The sequence below is a fragment of the Suricata suricatta genome, chromosome 2 (genome assembly GCF_006229205.1).
Source record: "Suricata suricatta isolate VVHF042 chromosome 2, meerkat_22Aug2017_6uvM2_HiC, whole genome shotgun sequence".
In the NCBI taxonomy this organism is placed as follows: Eukaryota; Metazoa; Chordata; class Mammalia; order Carnivora; family Herpestidae; genus Suricata; species Suricata suricatta.
The window spans coordinates 105655725-105675838 of NC_043701.1; the positions used below are offsets into that span (position 1 = coordinate 105655725).

Here is a 20114-nt window from a genome sequence, read left to right on the forward strand (position 1 = left end):
GGCAGTGGGCACAGCACCCCCGACTCCCAGACCCTGCTCTCCTAGGCACGCATGTGAACAGGTGGGCTTAGGCACTCCCTTCACCAGTGGTCCTGAATCCCCATCCTCACGTTAGGAGTGGGCACAGAACCTTCCGCTCACACACCCATTCCTCTACCAAGCTCTCTGTACCCCTTGGGAGTGAGTTGGAGGTGCCTTGCTGCCAGTGGTGCTGAATGTTCACGCTGATGTTGAGCCCATAAGCACCAGTGACCCCTTCTTTCTCCTAACGCATGGCTCACAGCTGGCCCTCGCCCTCCCCAGGGATGCCCAAGTGCCCACGGCCTCTGCTTATTGCTTCCCCGCCTGCTGTTCTCTGCTTTACGGAGCGATCAGAGCTATCGGAGCGATCGTGAGACTCAGCAGCAACGCCAGGAAAAGCGAAATCAGACCCGCCTTGTTATAGAGCTAGTAGATAATCCAACACATGCAGAGGGGAGCCCACCGCAGGGTGCCCTTCTCCTGCAAGCTGAAATCTAATGGGAGGGACAGAAAACCAAAAACAGAAAGAAAAACCTACCACCACCACCACTACCACCAGATAAATGAACCCCTCAAGAAAATAATTACAGGATTTTGTGAGGCAACAATCAAGGATCTGAGAGAAAATAATCGAGGAGGGAAGCAGCCAACGCCTGTAGGGAAAGAGCTCTCTAAGGAGCTAACATTTAAGCTGAAGCGTAAGGATAACCAAATCACCTCGATACAGGGAGCAGGGGGGTGCCACAGGGTGGGGAGAGAGCCCAGTATAGAGAGGCTGAGACCAGGCCAGGGGGTGCCGGATGTGAGGTGTGGGTGGGGAGACAGGGGCACTGACCATCCCACCCCCGCATGTTTCATGGAGAGAGCTTTAGATTTGGTTCCAAGGGCAAGAAGAAGCCAGCACGGGGTGTTAGGAAAGGCTTAAGGTTGGTAATTTCAGGCCCCTTCACTCCCAGCGGAGGGGCCCTGGAGAAGAGAGTACTAAGAATTTCTACAGAACTCTACAGCCAGCCTCCTCTGCTGAGTGGAAATGGAAAATACAATGGCTGGATGTGCCAATCCTCTGTTCAGGGCCCATGGTGGCCCCTTCGAAGCACAGCCAGTGTGGGCACCCTCAGCCCCCCCACCACTCCTGATGAGACCCAGTATTGCCTGCATCCCTGCAGCCTCTCCCTGCAAGGTGCCGCCCGGGAGCCTCACATGCACAGTGCCGCCTGGGCTGCGCAAGATCAAGGATTATGTTCCCTGGCGGCTGTTTTGATAAGGCTGAAACTCAGCTCTTTCATAATGTCATGTTCATTGCTGATAAGGCTTGTTTTCTCTTCCCTTGTCCATTTATAGAATTAACGGCACATGTCAGTGCAGACAGGCTCATTGCTCAGACGTGTGGGGCTGGGGCAGAGATACGGCACAAGGCACATGTACCGCGTATCTGATAGCGTCCTAAATCCACCTGGGAAATGACTGAGTATTGCACATACTGTTGTTCTAAGTTGCGGTTTTGGAGTATGAGTTTTATTATTATTCAGGTACGGTAAGCCAACAGGTCAGGCGGTGACTGTTGTTGAAAAGAGAGTTTGTAACTCATAGGTTCCAAGGGGGCTGCACACCTTGGGGGCCGCATGGGGAAGCACTGGGCTCAGTCAGGAGGCAGAAGGAGCGAGAGGAAAATGTGGGCAAGAGCCTTTATTTCGAGGGGCAAAGAACAGGTTTGGCAAGGCACGCAAGCTGAGGACTGGCTCGGGTGAGTCATTCCAGGGCTCCGGGGAGTCGGGCTGGCCTCGGTTGCCTGGTACCTGGCCCTGGGTGACTAGGACGGGGGGATGGTGGCCCCAAGGGACAGCTGGGTCAAGGAGGTGGGCTCTGGATTGGCTGGGGTTCATACAAAGTGCTTGCTCTCAGGCCAGTTGTTTACTCTCTCGGGCAGTCCCTCCAGGATCAGCAAAGCTCATAACATATAGAATTGTTGAATCACTGTGTCGTATACCGGAAACTTCAATAACATTGTTCATCAACTAGACTTCCATTAAAAAATTAATTAGTAAATAAATAAGTAGCCACAAACACTAAGAAACTATAGAAAATTAAAAAAAAAAGATTAGTACCCTTGGAAAATATAACTTCTCAGTGGTTGGAGACCAGGTATGGATTTAGAATTCTTGGATCTCTTGGATTCTATTCCAGAAAGCTGAGTGCAGGACACCTGGCCATGGTCTCCAGCCCCCCCCCCCCTCGAGGGCTGGCTCCTTTCTTTGTTATCTCTGTCATCTGTCACCATAAGTGCCGTACACACAAGCCTATGGACACCCTAACCTGCATGTCCAAGCTCTGTCCACCCCTTTGTGGGGAGGCTTGAATGTACTACTAGATCCCCTTCTGGAAGGAGGGAAGGGCTTCCTCTGGATGCTGAGTGTCCTGTGGGCACTCAGTCTCAGGCCCTTGCTGGGGATGCCAAGGTTCATGCCTGGACCCAGCACCCAGTCAATGAAGGGGTATAAAGGCCTGGTCCATCGTTACAACCTGGAACAACTCTGGAGGGCTGCCTGGCTCCAGAGGCCCCACAGACTGGGCTAGGGCATTTGTCAGGGGTGTGCCGCAGCCTAACAGTCCTGTTCCTCCCTGAACCCCCACAGGCTCTGAGCGGAAAGGCACTCCCCAATACATCTAGCTCACTTAGCACCCAATATCCCTCTCCTACCCAATATCCACACCCCCACCCCTGCAGACGGCCAGCCTCCTGGGACCCCTTGGCTCAGGGATGCATGGGCTGCTGGTGCTGGATACCCCGAGTTTGGGCCTCTTGCCCGAGTTTAAGAAGCAGGCCCAAGGACATTTGGGTGGAGGAATTCCAGCACCCTGGGTCTCAAGAGCAGGGACTAGAATGGGGGAGGCAGGAACTGCAAGGGTCGAGGCCTCCTCACCCAGTCTCTTGAGTCTGAGGCCCCTCTGGTATAGGTGGTAGGGCAATCCTGGACTGAAGAATTTTGGAAGATGAATGGCTTTGAGCAGAAGCAAGAGGCTTCATTCCAGCACTTTCCTGTGAGATTTTATACTGTGTGATCTTTCCCACCTGGCACGTGTTTGTCATATTTTTTTCTCTGTTAACTTTGTCAGTGTGCTGACTTCGCTGCCATGCGTGGGCTGGGGATTGAAGGAAAGGAGAGACCCACCAGCTTGCATCTGCTTCTATGAAGACTTAGTCCACAAGCAGCAGATGCGTGGTCATGTGTGGCCTGGTCACAGGGCCACGTGGGGGTGACGGGAAGTGTCTGGACGTGGGTACAGAGCTCGCGCGCACACGCGCACGCATGTGTATGTGTGTGTCTGTGCGTATTGGCGGGTTGTCCCTAGGAGGAAGGAACGTCAGAGGCAGCCTAACACATACTTTTGTGAAACTGTCCCCAAATGGAAGATTTTCCCATCTCACCAGCTGGCTCAGTGTGACCCATCTGGCCTTTTCCCCCACTTGTTTCGTAAAAGGTTGAGAAAATATGTCAACAAGAAAACCGTAGGTAGGATCTTAGATTTTTAATTCACAGATATATTTAAAACATTTAAAAATGTTTATTTATTTTTGAGAAAGCGTAAGAGAGAGAGAGCGCATGCACAAGGGAGGGGCAGAGAGAGAGGGAGACAGAGGATCCCAAGCAGGCTCCACGCTGTCAGTGCAGAGCCCAAGGTGGGGCTCAAACTCACAAACAGCAGATCATGACCTGAGCCAAAATTAAGAGGAGGCACTTAATGGACGGAACCAGCCAGGCACCCCAAATTCACAGATATTTTATCTTCTTGGGGATGTCTTATTGAGATGCCCTGATTCTACTTCCTCCTTTTGGTGCTTGCTCACAGTGGGGAGAGGCTGGAGATGCTGTGAGCTCCATCCTCTGGGCTGAGTGTGCCTTGGAGGCAGGGAATGTCTACTGGCCGGTAGAGGCATGGCCTTCATTCAGAGCCTTGAATGGAACCACACCAGAGGGACGGCTCACTGGGCAGTGGTGGCTGCTGGCTAGCCCTGATGTACACAAAAAAGCCAGTTCACTTTGGACACTGTCACAGCCTGTAAGAGGCAGCAGTCCCACGTCACCCAGGTTCATCCAGATTTGCACTGTTCCAGCGCCTGCCAGATAGCATGAGGTGCAGGATGGGCAGGGACTTGATGCCTCTATGTTGTAGGAGGCATTGTTGATGCCTTGGGGTTTATTTTATCTTTTTTTTTTTTTTAGATACGAACCACTTAAATCTCCATAATAACACAATGAAATAGGCACTATTAAGGTCCCATTAAGAAGACAAAAATCTGGGGACGCCTGGGTGGCTCAGTCCATTGAGCTTATGACTTTGGCTCAGGTCTCGATCTCATGGTTCATGAGTTTGAGGCCTGTGTTGGACTCTGTGCTGACAGCTCAGAGCTTGGAGCCTCCTTCAGATTCTGTGTCTCCCTCTCTCTGCCCCTTCCCCACATGTGCTCTCTCTCTCTCAAAAATAAACATTAAAATTTTTTTTTAATTAAAAAAAAAAGATGAAAATCTGAAGCACAGAGTAGGTAAGTGTCTTGACTAAGGACACACAGCTAATACGTGGCATAGCTAGTGTTCACCTTGGCAGTCTGAATCCAGAATTTATACCATCAAACACTGTATATCATGTAGTCATGGAAATATGGGTGTCTTAATTCTCTCTGACTGTGCAGTCAACTATTCAGTCACATCCTGTGCTTTAAATTACCTGCATGGTTTTCCACCAGAATTTTTCTTTTTCTTTTTCTTTTATTTCAGAAGTAGAACCCAGTGGTTCATCGCTTACATCTAACACACAGTGCTCATCCCAACAAGTGTCCTTCTTATGCCCATCCCCCATCCCGCCCATCCCCCTCACCAAACACCCCTCCAGCAACCCTCAGTTTGTTCAGTCTTTAAGAGTCTCTTAAGGCTTGCCTGATAACTTGATATTTAAACATGGCAGTTTTGTCATCTTCTCTTTTTATATCATTCCTCTGGCACCTGCCCCTCTCATACCCATGTACTCTGTTATGTTTGTAATAGAAACTGAAGTGTATTGTAGATTCATTTCTTTCTCAGTCCATAGGTCCTCTTTACTGGGGACCCTGTGTGGCCCTCTCTCTCCTCCTCAGCCTGGATTGCATTTGTGTCTCTCCTGTACCCTCCTCTGAGTCATTTTTCATGACCTCAGGCACTTGGTGTCCTCATCCATATAGCTTGGTGTTCTGAACATAAACCATGTCATCTTCATTGTGCTGGCCCAGTACCTGGCCTGAGCTTGTGTAGCAGGACATCCTAGGCACCTTCCCTGAGCCCAGGACTGCAATAGGCACTAACAGTTCAAAGAAGATAAAACCCTGGGGTGCCTGGGTGGCCCAGTCCGTTGAGCGTCTGACTCTTGATTTCAGCTCAGGTCATGATTCTAGGGTCGTGGGATTGAGCCTTGCATCAGGCTCTGCACCGAGCATGGAGCCTGATTAAGATTCTCTCTCCCTCTCCCTCTGCCCTTCTCCCCTGCTCTCTCTCTCTTTCTTTCAAAAATGTAATAATAATAATAATAGAAAGATAGAATCCATCAGGATCAGCCATGTCCAACATGAACTTGATGACCATAGGAAGGTCTGAAAGGTCTGGAAACCCAGAAGTCGGGGTGCAGGGCAAGAAATCAGACTCTTTAACCCAGAGAGCATCTTGGTGAGTAGAAAGGCAGCAAACATTTGAAGAGAGTGTTCCAGGCAGAGAAGACAGAGCCACGATGTACATCTCACGAGTCAGAAAAAGCACTGCATTGGCTCAAGTCACCACCGTGGAGACGGGGCGGGAGGGCACCCGGATGCTGGGCCCGAGGGCTCTGAAGCTACGGGACCCGGCCCTTCTCTCCTCTCTGTTAGCCTGTGTCAGCTGCGTCCTCTCGCTGTGACTAAACTGTGGCTGCAGGCAGCACCCAGCCCTCGTTTTTCAGCATCTCCAGCGGCGAGGGGAAGTCCTCTTCGGCCAGTGCACATCTGAGAACTCAGGAGTGAGGAGCCAGTTTGTTCATATGAATGTGTCCTCAAACCAGGACAGACTCAGCTAAGAAGATGGTGGGCAGGCCAGCAAGGGGCCGAGTTGAGGATGCGGAGCACCCCGAAAGGGAAGGGTGTTGGCCAGATAATCCCTCTGCAAGAGGTGGTGAACGTTGGTTGATATGCTAGGGAACTGAGGGGCAGAGCAATTGTGGTTAAAAATGTCCCCTCTGTGTCCCCACCCCACCCGGCCAGAATCTGCTGGGTGCAAGGAGCCGACCGTGACTGGGCTAGCCGCCTAGTTACCTCCCGAGACAGCCAAGAGGGAGACCCGCGTAGTTGGGGATCAGATTAGCTGTACAAGGTTGCCATTCCTTGGCCTTGAACACAGTCTGAGTTCCGCTGCCAGCTTTCCAGGATCTCTCTTCCGAGGGCAATAACCCAGGTCAGGTCTCGGGTGCCTCTTGTCTCAAATAGGGAGATGCCAGGCTCAATGTTTAATGGTTACATACGTGAAACCTGAAAAGGAAATTTCCTTCTGTGAAATATAGAATGCCTTCAGGGAAATTCATCAGCCATGTTTCATGACAATTATGCAGTAGGATTATGTATTTGAGAACACATAGATTTTGTCATAAAACTGAACGGGGTTGGGGCACCTTGGTGGCTTACTCAGTTAAGCGTCCGACTTCAACTCAGGTCCTGATCTCATGGTTTGTGGGTTTACGCCCTGCATGGGGCTCTGAGCTGTCAGCACAGAGCCTGGAGCCTGCTTTGGATTCTGTGTCTCCCTCTCTCGCTGCCCCTCCCCTGCTCACACTCTGTCTCTCAAAAATAAATAAACATAAAAAAAAACTGAACTGGATCTGAAATTTTTTATTTACTCCTTGCATTAACTTCCCTCAGCCTCAGTCTCCTTATCCTCAAGAGGGATTTAGAGAGTTATTGTAGATGAGATCATGCACACATATGGCCCATCACACGCTACCTCCTGCGAGCTCACTGTCCTTAGCTTAAGAAGATCAAATGTGGATTTGAGCTTTTTTTAAAAAAACACAAATTGTTTAAGAAAATCATATTCCATTTTAAAAACCAAGCCCCACATTCTATTCCTTGTTCTATCAAAAAGAGAAGTGAATCATAAGTGTGTGTGATGTGTGCATGCATGTGCACATGTTTGAGGGAAGTGAGGAGAAGGAAAAAGAAGAGTGTATATTCTCGGGGCACCTGGGGGGCTCAGTCGGTTGCGAGTCCCACTTCGGCTCAGGTCATAATCTCATGGCTTGTGAGTTCTAGCCCCTCATCGGGCTCGGTCCTGACAGCCTGGAGCCTGCTTTGGATCCTGTGTCTCCTTTTCTCTTTGCCCCTCCTCCACTCATGCTCGCTCTCTCTCTCTCTCAAAAATAAATAAAAACAGTAAAAAAAAGAAGAGTGTGTATTCTCAAATGTACATTACTAGCAATGCAAATATATAGACATCTTAAACAATTTTTAAAATACTGTAGAGCCACCTGGGTGACTCAGGAGGTTAAGAGTTTGAATCTTGATTTTGGCTCAGGTTATGATCTCATGGTTTGTGAGTTCGAGCCCCAAACCCAGCTCTGTGCTGACAGCCTGGAGCCTTCTTGGGGTTCTCTGTCTCCCTCTCTCTGCCCCTCCCCTGCTCACTCACTCTCTCTCTCTCTTTCAAAATAAACAAATAAAACTTTAAAAATTTAAAAATATGGCAAATGGATGTCGAGGTCACAACTCTTTCAATTATAGATGCCAGAAAGGGAAAGGCAACCGCGTGGGTCGGCAGGGAGAGCTGGAGAGAGTCAAATTATCTTTTCGTTTGGTAGAAATATTTGGCTAGTGAGGACACATGCATGGGGGCTGTGGCGTCAGGCTGCTGGGAGCTGATGCTGTTACCTTTTTTCCTGACCTGCTTCACATACCACGCCTACTTGGTTTTCCTTCTTGTCATTGCGACGTGCTGATTTATTAGGCTGTGCGCTTCAAGGGCACCGGGAGATTGCGTGTAGGAGCAGGCCTGAACTGGGAAAGTGAGAATTACTGTATCGGATGACACCCAATTAACTCATGACAAGCACAGCAGGTGAAACTGGAACTCGGGCTTTATCTTTCATGTAGCAGAATCAGTCACTGCGTATTCAATGTGTTTAAACCTCGCGGAGCTTAGCTACTCACTTCTCCTTCCTTCCCACCTGCCCGCCGTCTCTTCTCATGTACTCAGGGCGGTTTCTACAGACAAGCCCCTGAGACATGCTCTGGGTTCAAGGGCAGTGGGGCGGGACCCCACAGCCCCCCCACCCCCTCCCTAGGCAGCCACGGTCACCCGCCATCACGCAGAGCAAACAGTGTGAACGGAAGCATAAACATACTTCAGAATAATTCGTTTTACTTTCTTGGCGGGCAACTGAGCCCTAAGATGGTGCTCCGGTTCTGGCAAAGCTTTCCCACCCTCTGACCTTCGGGTGCCTCTGCCAGTGAGGTTATTCTAAGACAACATTCTCGGGGCGCTTGGGGGGCTCAGTGGGTTGAGCTTCGGCTCAGGTCATGCTCCCATGGTTCGTGGGTTCAAGCCCCACGTCAGGCTCTGTGCTGACAGCTCGGAGCCTGGAGCTGCTTCCCATTCTGTGTCTCCCTCTCTCTGACCCTCTCTGCTCACATTGTCTCTCTCTGTCTCTCAAAAATAAAAAATAAATTAAAAAAAGACAACATTCTCACTCAGATCCCCAAAGGGCAACATCTGGACGGAGTTCATCTCTGCATCCACTTCCAGGTGTGGCTGTGACATTGGCGGTGGAAGGTCAGAGCCCCTGTGTTGGACTGGCCCACGTCCCGCGTGCACCCTAGCTTCCTTTGGTGTGGGGATCATGCACCACATCAACTAATCTTAACATAACCTCTGGGGGAAAAACTGATTTGGAAATTATTGGCAAAGTAAAATAATATGACTTTAAATGCCTGATATTCTAAAACACAAATCTAATTTTATGTGCAACTGCTGTTTCGGATTATCCATGCCTCCCCTGGCTTCAGTGAGCATGGAAAATCCTTCAAGATCTCTACTTCCTTCACTTCCTCAGGGAGTCATTTTTTAACCCCCTCAAGCTGGGTGGAATCTCTTCAGCGATGCTCCCACAATGAATGCTGCTTTAAGCCTCCACCACGGAACTGAGTTCTTTGCTTTTATTCATCATGCATTTATGTCACTGAACTTGGTGCTCTTCAGGCTAAGGGCAGCGTCAGATTCATCTCTGCAGCCAGAGTGCCCAATGCACAACCAGGCACACGGTGAGCCTTTACGAGACACTGGATGGCTATAAGAATGAGAGTCAGTCACACCCCCAAAGAGAAGACTGCTCTCTGCTCCCACTTATTAATTCTGTCTGATCCATATCTGGCCCTTTTCTTCTCCCTCCAAATCTCTTATGGATACCAGAGGAAGAGAGAGAAATAAAGAAATTAGCAACAGCACTGAATAATGACCTACCCATGAGAAGGGAATCCATTGCTAATTTAGCGACGGTGTTTTTATTTGTTTCCAACCCTAGGGAATTGACAACAACCAGTAAAACCCAGGAGGGATTGTATCCTGTTTAACTCAGGCACCTTCTCTTGAGATTCAGCTTCAGTGACCACCACACATCGTGGTAACAGAAAAATGCTGTACATAAACAAACACACACATGCAAATAAAAATCTATAAAATCACATGAAGTTGATGTCTTAGTATTAGGAATGAAGCAACATGAATATAAGCCTCAGAGAACTGTTAATCATTTTCTCACCTCAACCTACTAAGAAACCACCTGTACATGAATATATTTTTATATTACACCATGGTAATTTATTTTGAGAAAATACGTTAGCAGCCTTCTGCCGTACAGTTCACATTCAATCAGGTTTCCATTTGTTGATGGCTGTCCTCTACAATTGCCCGTGCTCTTTGTAACTCTGACTTCTTACAGCATCTTTGCTCTCTCCTTAATTTACTCCATCTGTGAACACCCACTCCATGTGGATGATGGCTAAAATTTCACATGCATCTATCCAATGTGCATTTTCTGAGCCCTTGTGTTATTTAAAATAGAAGTCACGGGTTCTGTAACAATGGGCTCTGGGATAGTCCCTCACTGGCTATGTGACTTTGGTCCTTACTGCCCCTCTGTAACCTATATAAAATAAGGATAATGATAGAGTGGCTTTGTAGGTACCATCATTGTTTAGAACAGTACCTGACACACAGGAAGTTCTCAATGATATCATTATATCATTACCTTGGTATCATGTTTTCTGCACAGCGAGTTTTCAATGTGACAAGATCACTCTAGTATCAGCAGAGACTCATGACTGGTGTTTCCGTCTTGCCCTCCAGTGTAAAAGTTGCCTTGGGTAGCACTTCATATCATGGTTTCTCTCATCTTTTAAGGTCCTAGACATACCATTTCATCTCACTTATCAAGACAAGTCCATTGTTCTATGTTGTTGAGTTCCCTGGGACTTTGTTACCTCGATGTTACTCCTTCATCTTCATGCATGCTTTAATTACTCAAATAAACAGAAATTCTTCATTCACTCAAATGGAATGATACTTTAGGTGTTTGACAATTTCTCAGAATTTGGCAATGCCTCCTTTGTTTTCCACGTCTTCCTTTTGGAGGATTTTACTAATGGGGGTTAATTGTGTCTAAACTGATCCTTGAATAATGGTCTTTGAAATCTGATGACCTCTTTCTGTAAAACGAGGCCAAGCCTTGTGTTACTAGAATCATTATGTTAATAGAAAATTCCAGGAAAATGGCAAATGTTAGACAAAATTTGTGGTGAATGCTAAATGGATGAGGTCCCTTTGGCTCCCATTTTCAAATTTGAGATCACACTATGCTGAGCTCATGATGCTGCTGCCTTTATGGATTGAGGGTGGTGGGGCTGAAGTTCTTTAGAGTCAATACTTCCTTCAATCTGATAGCAAGTCATTTCCTGTTCTATTATCATGACAAATATTGCTGTCTTTTTATTATGCAAACAAAATATATAATGCACAGAAAACCTAGTTAGATTTGTTTTCCACTTACCATTCTCTCACCTTCCTTGTTTACACTGAAAAGGATATTGCTGGATAACTCGGTCATTTTTTTTCATCAGACTTATAGGGGCATTTTTGGATCATCAGTTATCTTGAAGATTTATGGGAAATGTTGCTGTGTGCTCCAGGGAGAAATCAGTGTTAGAGTCTGGCCCCCAGCTCTCTCGTTGTCCCTTGACAGTGTGTCTCTCTTAGATTTAAATAGTGCCTAATATAGTGCCTGGCAGGAAATGGGACCCAGGTTAAGTTCCTGTAATGTTGATTTGTGTTTGTACCGTGCACTCTGCTAAATGCTTTCACAGATTCACAACATTTAATTATCAATCAGTTTTTGTTTAGTTGGATTCATGAAACTAATTCTATGAATTCCATCCTCATAATATTCCAAATCTGGAAATCAGATTCTCTTAGCAAATGGAGAAGAGGGGAGGCATTTCTGCATTTTCCCAGTCAGAAGACCTCCTGACCTGTAGTCTTCAGCCTCCTTCAGCATCATGTTTGGTTTCTGGATACTTGCCTCAATACCACTCCCATCCTTTTGGTCTCTGCTCTAAGCTGGTTAGAGAAGGAAGGAAGCAGAAGGAAGGTGAGAAGGGAAGAAAAGATGAGCCCTATTCTCAGTGCATCTTGGGCATATTATTTAGGAAGGTTAAAAACTTAAACTCCCTGTCTACAGTAATGGCTTCTCTGGAAGGTTGCAAGTCAGCCTAGTGAATATGTGTGTGAGGCACTTGAGGCTGCCTGGCTGGGAGGTGGGTCAGGATCCAGGATGTCAGTGCAACACCTCTAGGCAAGCGGAAAGGCTCATCCAACCGCCTGGATGTTCCTATGTGGGTCCTAAGTGTCGCTAACTGGAGCCTCACAAGCTTAGATTCACCAGGACGTCGTTATTTCTGAACAACATCATTAATGTGGTAGATACCTGCATTATCTAGATATAAGACTATGGCTTTCTTGTCCTCAAGGGAGGTGCTGTGAATTTTTGTCCTTTGGAGGAAAGGTGCTATCACAACGTAATTGGAGTTACATACGATCACCAGGGGCTTCTTACGTAACTCTCACTCCCTCAGTGATATCATCTAGTCTCGCCGCTTCACACACCAGCGTCTTCCAAATGCCCATCTGCACGCCAGACCTTTTCTCGACTCACACAGCCAACTTCATACTTGACATTCCCATTGGATGGCTCATAAACTCAACTTTATCAGATCCAAAAGCGGACTCTTTTTAAGCTTCTCGGTTGCTTTTATTGCTTCCAGCTTATTGAGGTATAATTGACAAATACAACGGTAAGGTATTAAAGTATACAACGTGATGATTTGATACATGTATGCTTATGAAAGGAGCCTTCCACCTCCCTCTGGTTAATTAACACATCCATCACCACACATTTACCTTCTTTTTTTTTTTGGTGAGAACATTTAAGATCGACTCTCAGTAAATTTCAGTCTGAGATCTGAACTTTTGCCCATCTCCTCAAACTGGTTTCACCGGCATTTTTTCTCCCTCAGTTGATTTCAACTCTGTTTTCCAATGGCTCAGGGCAAAACCCTTGTAGTCATTCGTGACGGGTCTCTTTTTCACACACCTGAATTCAATGCATCAGGCACTCCTGCTGTCTCTATTTTTAAAATATATCTAAGACCTGCCTCTTATCACCAGCTCCTGAGACACCATGCTCTCAGTCCCTCCCACCACCTTGTCCCGGATGATCTCTCTAACCCTCCTGTGTCTCTGCTTCTCTCCTGTCTTCCTAGAGTCTATTCTCAACAGAGAAGCCATGAGCCAGTTTGTTGCCTTTCTTCTCCGGTATTTTCTCGTTTTGTTCAGGGCATGCTAAATCCTGACATGACTTTCCAGTCACCACAGCTATGTAACAAATCACCCACAGCCCTAATCGCTCAGAGCCATTGATTGTGAGCACAAATTCTCTGAGTCAGGCATTTAGACCTAGAGCAGCAGAGATGGCCTGTCTCTGTCTCATGATGTCTGGGTTCCTCAGACTCTATGGCTCAAATGATCTGAAAGCTTGCTCACTCACATATCTGGCTGGAGGTTGAGACCTTTACCGGGGCTGTCAGCCAGAGCATCTATGAATGGCCTCCCCATGTGGCCTGGGCTTCCTCACAACATGGTGGCTGGCTTCCCAGTAGGAAGAGCCAGGCAGAAGCTGGACACTAGCCTCAGAAGTTAAAGAGCATCCTTCCTGCCATTCTCCACTGGTTGTCATGTCATAACCTGTTCGGATTCAAGAGGAGGGAGATAGATTTCCATGCTTGATGGAGAGTGGCCAAGCTCTGGGCTCCTGTGTGGGACCAGGAATATGAGTGTGGCCATGTTTTTGGAAATACGATCTGCCACAGTGGCCTACAGGATTGGAGCTGGGCTATTTCTCTGCCCTTCTCTCTTTTTCCCAGAGCACATCCAGATTTTGCTGGAGGACTCAGGGATGCTCCTGCCCTAGAATCTTTAGACTGGTTGTTCCTTACACCTACTATGCTCTTCCCAGGATGGTTGCTTCTGTGCTCCCCTCCGCCCTCTTCATGCTTTAACTCAAATGTCACCTTCCCAGTGATGCCTGACCACTCTGCTGCCCCGTTCTGATCCCCTTCTCTTGCTCTGTAGTACTTACTATCTCCTAGAATTCTGTGGAACTTTTATCTTAATTCTTAATTACCTACCCTTACCAGAATTAAGCATTACACAGGCAGGAATCGTTATTGCTTGTGTTCACTGGTTTACTCCAAGGGCTCGGAGCAGCGCGTGGCACATAAATGTGTATAAGATGTGAAAAAGGGCATTTCCGCCTGGGGACGTTCTGAATTTTGCAGTAGTCGCTGCAGAAGAACCAGGGAGCAGTCTCGGCTTCATGGAGCCACAGCACCACAATTTATTTTCGATGTGAGCATAGTATCTGAAACACAGTAGGTGCTAAAAATAAACATTTAACTAATTTATTTGGAGGAAAAAACTCAACACAACTTAACTTGTAAATGAGACTGGCATAAATCAATAAGATAGGAGACCAACTTAAATAGTTGCCTTCACTGTGTACATTTCTTTTTTTTATTTTTTAAAATGTTTTTCTTTATTATTGAGAGACAGAGAGAGACAGAGCATGAGCATGGGAGGGGCAGAGAGGGGGGAGACACAGAATCGGAAGGAGGCTCCAGGCTCTGAGCTGTCAGCACAAGGCCTGACTCAGGGCTCAAACTCACAAACCGTGAGATCATGACCTGAGCCAAAATCAGATGCTTAACCAACTGAGCCATCCAGGCACCCCATCATTGCGTACATTTCTGTTTTTATCTATTATGAACTGATGAACCAGAACTTTGTTTTAATTTCTGTATAAATATTTGGTTCCTTTTTGAGGAATTTCAAGGTATATTTTCCAGTTCCAAATATACTTCCTGTCCCTCACCCGAGCACATACATGTTGATAAAACTAAGATCCTGAGAGCCCCCTAGGAAGAGACTCAAGGCAGAGAGTCAGGAAATATGGCTTCTACTTTCCACATCCCCCAACTTTAGAGTGGCATGCATGAAGTGCCTTTGAGAATAAAGGGTGAAATAAAAGTAATAATAAAGTCCGCATTAGCAATAATACCAGTAATGGTAGAAATGGCCGCAACATCAGTAATGACAGCTGCCATCTGTTGGGGGCTTCTCTCTGCCACCTGCTCTTCTGGACACTTCATACGCACATCTCAGTCAGCGGTCACCTTGAGAGGAAGACATGTCCATTCCCCAGAGGAGGACACAGAGGCCATCAGGGCTGGCTCCAAGAGGTACCAAGCCTCTTTTTATTGGTTAAGTGCCTCTTTGACCCACTGAGGAATAACATCATCTCTTCCTTCAACATTTGGTGATTACGAGGCTCTGAGTTTCTCTGGAGGAGCCGCTGATCTCCCAGCTTTGGAAGCTGAGCCACTCATGTCAGCTACTGTCACAATCATGGTTCCATGTGTTCCGTAGTTAAAGGGGCCGTAGGCCCATGCTACTACTGGTGAGGTTTTTTTGGCTCCATCAGAGGATGGGAGTTGTTCCTCTCTCTGGTATTTTTTTTTTTTTTTTTTTTTATCCTCTGCAACCAAGCTCCTTACCAGCAGGTGGGAAAGGGGAGAGGCACAGAGCACAGGGGCTTCCATGCCAGATACCACGCAGGGCATGGTGACCTTGCTCCCTGCCACCATCTCTGCAGAGATGCTGGAGGCCTCAGAGCATTCCCACTGAGGCAGCCATCTCGGTGATTTGAGAGTTTTCCAGACCTAGGAGGTTATCATCTCTTTCTGCCTGACGGTGATCCTTTGGTTTTTAGTCGAGCAATTGTGGGTTGGGTTCAATCTCTGAGTACAATTGCATCAACTTCGGGTTTTTGTTTTGCAGAAATGAGTGTGCAGGAGAATACTCTGAAGTACATGGAAATCCTCGAGGAAAAACTGCGTAGGTAAGGAGAAGAATTTCTGTGTTACAGACTCCGTGGTTCATCTGGATTCTTAATTATAACGGAATGTGGTGAGAGCAGAAAAAAAGGCTTGCCCATGTCTGTAATGAGTTGACAAAGAAAAAACACACAAAAAGGAGCCCTTGGAATCCTGTCACAGGATTGAAGCAGGTGTATTATAGACATCTCCCAGCCGTTTTCTCCTCTTTATAAAAGAGATTAAGATGTTTAAAAATGTCTGGGGCAGATCACAAGTCAGTCTCCATGTTGCATAAGAAGAATCTTCTTTGCCATGTTAAATTCCAAATTCATGCCTTAGTCTGTTTGTTTTTTTTCTTTTTTTTCTTTTCACGGTCTGAAGTGGGTCTTAGTATTTCGACCCAGCTTATGCGTGTTTGGAACAATATAAGAAATATGCATCTGAGGTTCTGTTTTGAATCCCGAATCAAAACCAGCATGAAAATTCGTGGTTGCTTTTTTTTTTTTTTTTAACCCAATTAGGAATTCAGATTTGAGAAACATTACGGATGTTGCAGCGTGTCAAGATGTTTCTCATTTTTGTGGATGTGTGCTCGTGAAAATAAATCCCAGCCACCGGGATCTGTTCCTAATTAAGGAAACAAGTATGAGGATGTAATGTGTACTTTCTTCCCTGGGAGTCACTCAGCTTTATGGAGGCTGTTTTGCTACTATTTTGGAAGTTGGTAAATAACTCTTTAAATAGGCTACGCTTTATAACTGTGTCGGCTGAGATACTGCCGTGGGCAAAATACTTCTCCCTTAAGGGATACTGAGAGGGGCTGTCTGGCTGAGTCTGTCCTGCAGGGCAAGGAAAGTACTATGGGGTTTGTTCTAAAGTTTGCAGAGCGAGTTCTACCAACCACCGACTGATATCTCCCTGCCTCCAGCCCAGGAGAGAGGCCAGTGGTCATAGAGGGTGTGGGCTAAGAAAGGCATGCAGGTATAGGCATCCTTGAGGGAAATGCCTCCCCTCCTTAGAAAGGAGGCTATGCATCCGGGTCAGGTTCTGCCTCCCCTTCTTCCACCTTCCAAGGCAGGTTTCAGCATATGACTGGTTGATCTTATCCAGCCGCCCTGTTCAGCCACAAGCACCACACATACCGTTCGTTCTGCTAGGTTATTGGGGAGCAGGCTGGAATGATAGGAGCTTGGCCATTGCTAGAGAGCCGCCCACTTAAAATGCAGCTTTTCAGGGGTGCCTGGGTGGCTCAGTCGGTTGAGTATCTGACTTCCCCTCAGGTCATGATTTCATGGTTTGTGAGTTCGAACCCAGGCTGGGCTTTGTGCTGAGAGCTGGGAGCCTGCTTCAGATTCTGTGTCTCCCTCTCGCTCTCTCTCTCTGCCCTTCCCCCTGCTTGTGCACGCTCTCTTTCTCTCAAAAATAAATAAGTAAACATTTTTTTTAATTAAAAAATTAAAATGCAGCTCTATGGTTTATCCAAGTCCCTAATCTCTGGTGACTGGTCACCGCCGGCCTCTGCAGACGTAAAGCTGAAGGAAGGGCACCTGTCCTCTGGAGCCAGGTGTGGATTTTACTCAATAGCAGAGATAAAGCCCTCACCTAGTTGGCTGTCAGCAATTAGTGCCCTTCTCTTTCTGCGTCTCTTGGCCTTCTCTCTGCTCCCCATTGACCTGAGTGAACAGTCACGCCCAGAACTCATCCTTTCCCCTCCCAGCTCCCCTGCTGTGTGTCCGGCCCAGAGACCGGCCCATCACCCACCTGAACCGGTCCTGGCGCCTCAGCCCAGAGGCCCCCCTGACTCAAGCTCATGCCCCGGGCCCTCGCCTCCCCTCAGAGTCACCCAGTCACCTGAGTCCTGCTAGGCAGGCCCCTTTTGTGTCCTCAAGCCCACCCCCCTTCCCCTGCTGGTGTGGGGCTCTCTCCTCCCACTGAAGGGCCATAAAAGCCACTTTTTCGTTTTCCATTTCATGTTGCCCTTCCCATTACTGCATTCCCCAGGTGGTCTTGAGTGAGCATCTTAAAATACAAATTTGGTTGCTGCACATCCCTGTCATCTTAAGGATAAAGCCTGAGGACAAAGTGTGGCTCCTCGCTCTTCCCAGTGGCCTCTGCATGTCCTTCAGTAGCAGTGTCCATCGTCACCCTGCCACTGTCCTTCTCGTCCTCATTCTCTGATGTTTCGCAAGGCCGCTGTGCCTTTTTCTGGGGAGACACTAATTTAGACAGGGTGATGGTCAAGGGAGGCTATCCAGGGATGTATTTGGTTCAGCCGTGTGCAGTTACTGACATTAGATCGCGTTGACCTAAGGGGTCTCCACCCACTAGGTAGAGATTTGAAGTCCTTCCTCTTCAGGAGGGTCAGAAGCTCTGGCCTGAGAATGGCCCTCGCAACGGCATGCTGGCATATTGGGCACACTCGCTCTCACCGCCCTCCCTTGCATGAGCATCAGTGGCTGCCCGCAGCTCTACCCAGCTCCGCCCCCTCCCCCACCTTCGGCACTGACCCCTCTCTCCCCAGGGACTCCGTCTCCCACTCCAGGGCCCACTCTGCCCTTGCCCCGCCCTCAGCCCCGCCCCTGCTCCACTCTCTCTCTTCCAGCTCTGCCCCACTCTGCCCCCACCCACCCTTCATCTGTCTGCATCTTTCCATCCTTCACATTTTAGGTGTCTCCTCTTTGAAGACTTCCGTGACTCCCAAAGACTCCCAAAATGTGCTTGCCCTGAACTTGGCTTTCAAAGTGCTTAATGACAGGTCCTGCAGATGTCTGCCTTGTTCAGAACGTGTCCTCTGTGGTCTGACGGTGCCGAACAGTGTTAAGGGTCCCCAACAAATACTTGGCAAGTTCATGCAACGAATTTAGAGGCACCCCAGTCCCATCTTCCATCATCTCCTGCCTCTCTGGCCATGTGGACGCATGACTCACAAACATTCATCTCTTAGGCTCCGTTGGCAGCCTAGGATGACCAGAGCAGTAGCTGCTTCGTCCTACAGGTGCTTCCTGAGGGCCTTTTCTTTCTTCTTTCAGGCTGTCCGGAGGCCGGGCACAGATTTGTTTGGTGTCCCGGTGACCCTGGAAGAGGAGGAAAAGTGGTAGGCAGCAGGCAGGGTAGCAGACAGAGACTGGGTGAATCTCCGGGTACGGGCAGGTGCCTCAGAGCAGGAGGCCAGAGTGGGTGCTGTGAGAAGTGTGGTCACGTCAAGCTCTCCCTCCTGCCACGGAACCGTCCTCCCCACAGGCCTGAGGAGTGATCCTCTACAGTCCCAGTTCCTTTCCCCAAGAACCAACATCTTAAAACACAAAACCAGTTTTCAGTGTCTGGAGCGGTTAGGTCTTGGTGGCTGCTCGGTGAATACTCCAGGATATTGACCAAAGCAAGGCGATACATGCTGACTGAAGACTTTGTTATTTATTCCCACCATCTGTAGCGTCTCTTGGTCTTACCGGGATTTCAAAGGAAAGTGGCCGAGAACTGAATAGATTGCTTGTTTCCCCTTAGAATGTGTAGAATTTGTGATCAGCACAACAATGAGATTTGGATCTGGCCAGTCATAATTTGGGAGACAAAGCTAAATGACAATATCCTTGTTACCATCTCAGTCTTCAATGAGACAGAATGGAGTGGGCTCGAAGTCCCCCTCCCTATCAAGGAAGTCAAGTGAACTAGAAGTAAGAAAGTATCCGATTCTGTGAGCAGTTCAAATGGATACCTGCATAGGACAAAACACAAAGAGGGCAAGCGTTAAATGGAGGCTTTTAGTATATATTCAAACAAAGATTTGTTTTTTAATAGACTGAATTATACTTAAAAAAAAAGGACATTCCTTTCTATATTTGAGTCTTATAAAAATTTGGGAAGTTTTTTCAAAACTTGTTTTAACCGTGGTTTTGTGTGCTATCAAACTGTTTTCTTTTTCTTTTTTTAAAAAATATTTTAATGTTTATTTCTTTTTGAGAGAGAGAGTGTAAGTGGGGGAGAGGTAGAGAGAGAGAGGGAGACACAGAATCCAAGGCAGGCTCCAGGCTCTGAGCTGTCAGCACAGAGCACCACACGGGGCTCAAACTCCTGAATCATGAGATCATGACCTGAGCCAAGGTCGGTCACTCAATGGACTGAGCCACCCAGGTGCCTGTTCTAAACATTTTTTAAAGTTTATTTATTCTGGGAGACAAAGAGGGCAAAGGAGGGGCAGAGAGAGAGAGGGAGAGAGAGAATCCCAGGCAGGTTCCACACTGACAGCACAGAGCCTGACATGGGGCTCAAACTCGCCAACTGTGATATCTTGACCTGAGCGAAAACCAAGAGTCAGACGCCTAATCAGCTGAGCCTCCCAGGTGCCCCATTACCAAACTATGTTAAAGTTGCAAAATATTTAGGGGCGCCTTGTCGGGCTCTGTGCTGACAGCTCAGAGCCTGGAGCCTGCCTCAGATTCTGTGTCTCCCTCTCTCTGACCCTCCCCTGCTCAAACTCTGTTTCTCTTTCTCAAAAATAAATAAACACTGTTTTTAAAAAGTTGCACAATATTTGATGCACTTAAAAGTATATCTCATATGTTACTTTACA

The 20114-nt window shown here is 47.6% G+C and overlaps 1 protein-coding gene across 1 annotated transcript in view; it reads left to right on the forward strand.

The window, feature by feature from the left end:
• Positions 1 to 20114, forward strand: part of DISC1 (DISC1 scaffold protein) — a 312563-nt gene that overhangs the window by 221981 nt on the left and 70468 nt on the right. The window contains exon 12 of the mRNA XM_029919352.1: positions 15510 to 15570. Coding sequence (XP_029775212.1) covers positions 15510 to 15570 — 61 coding nt within the window. The remainder of the gene's footprint in view (positions 1 to 15509; positions 15571 to 20114) is intronic.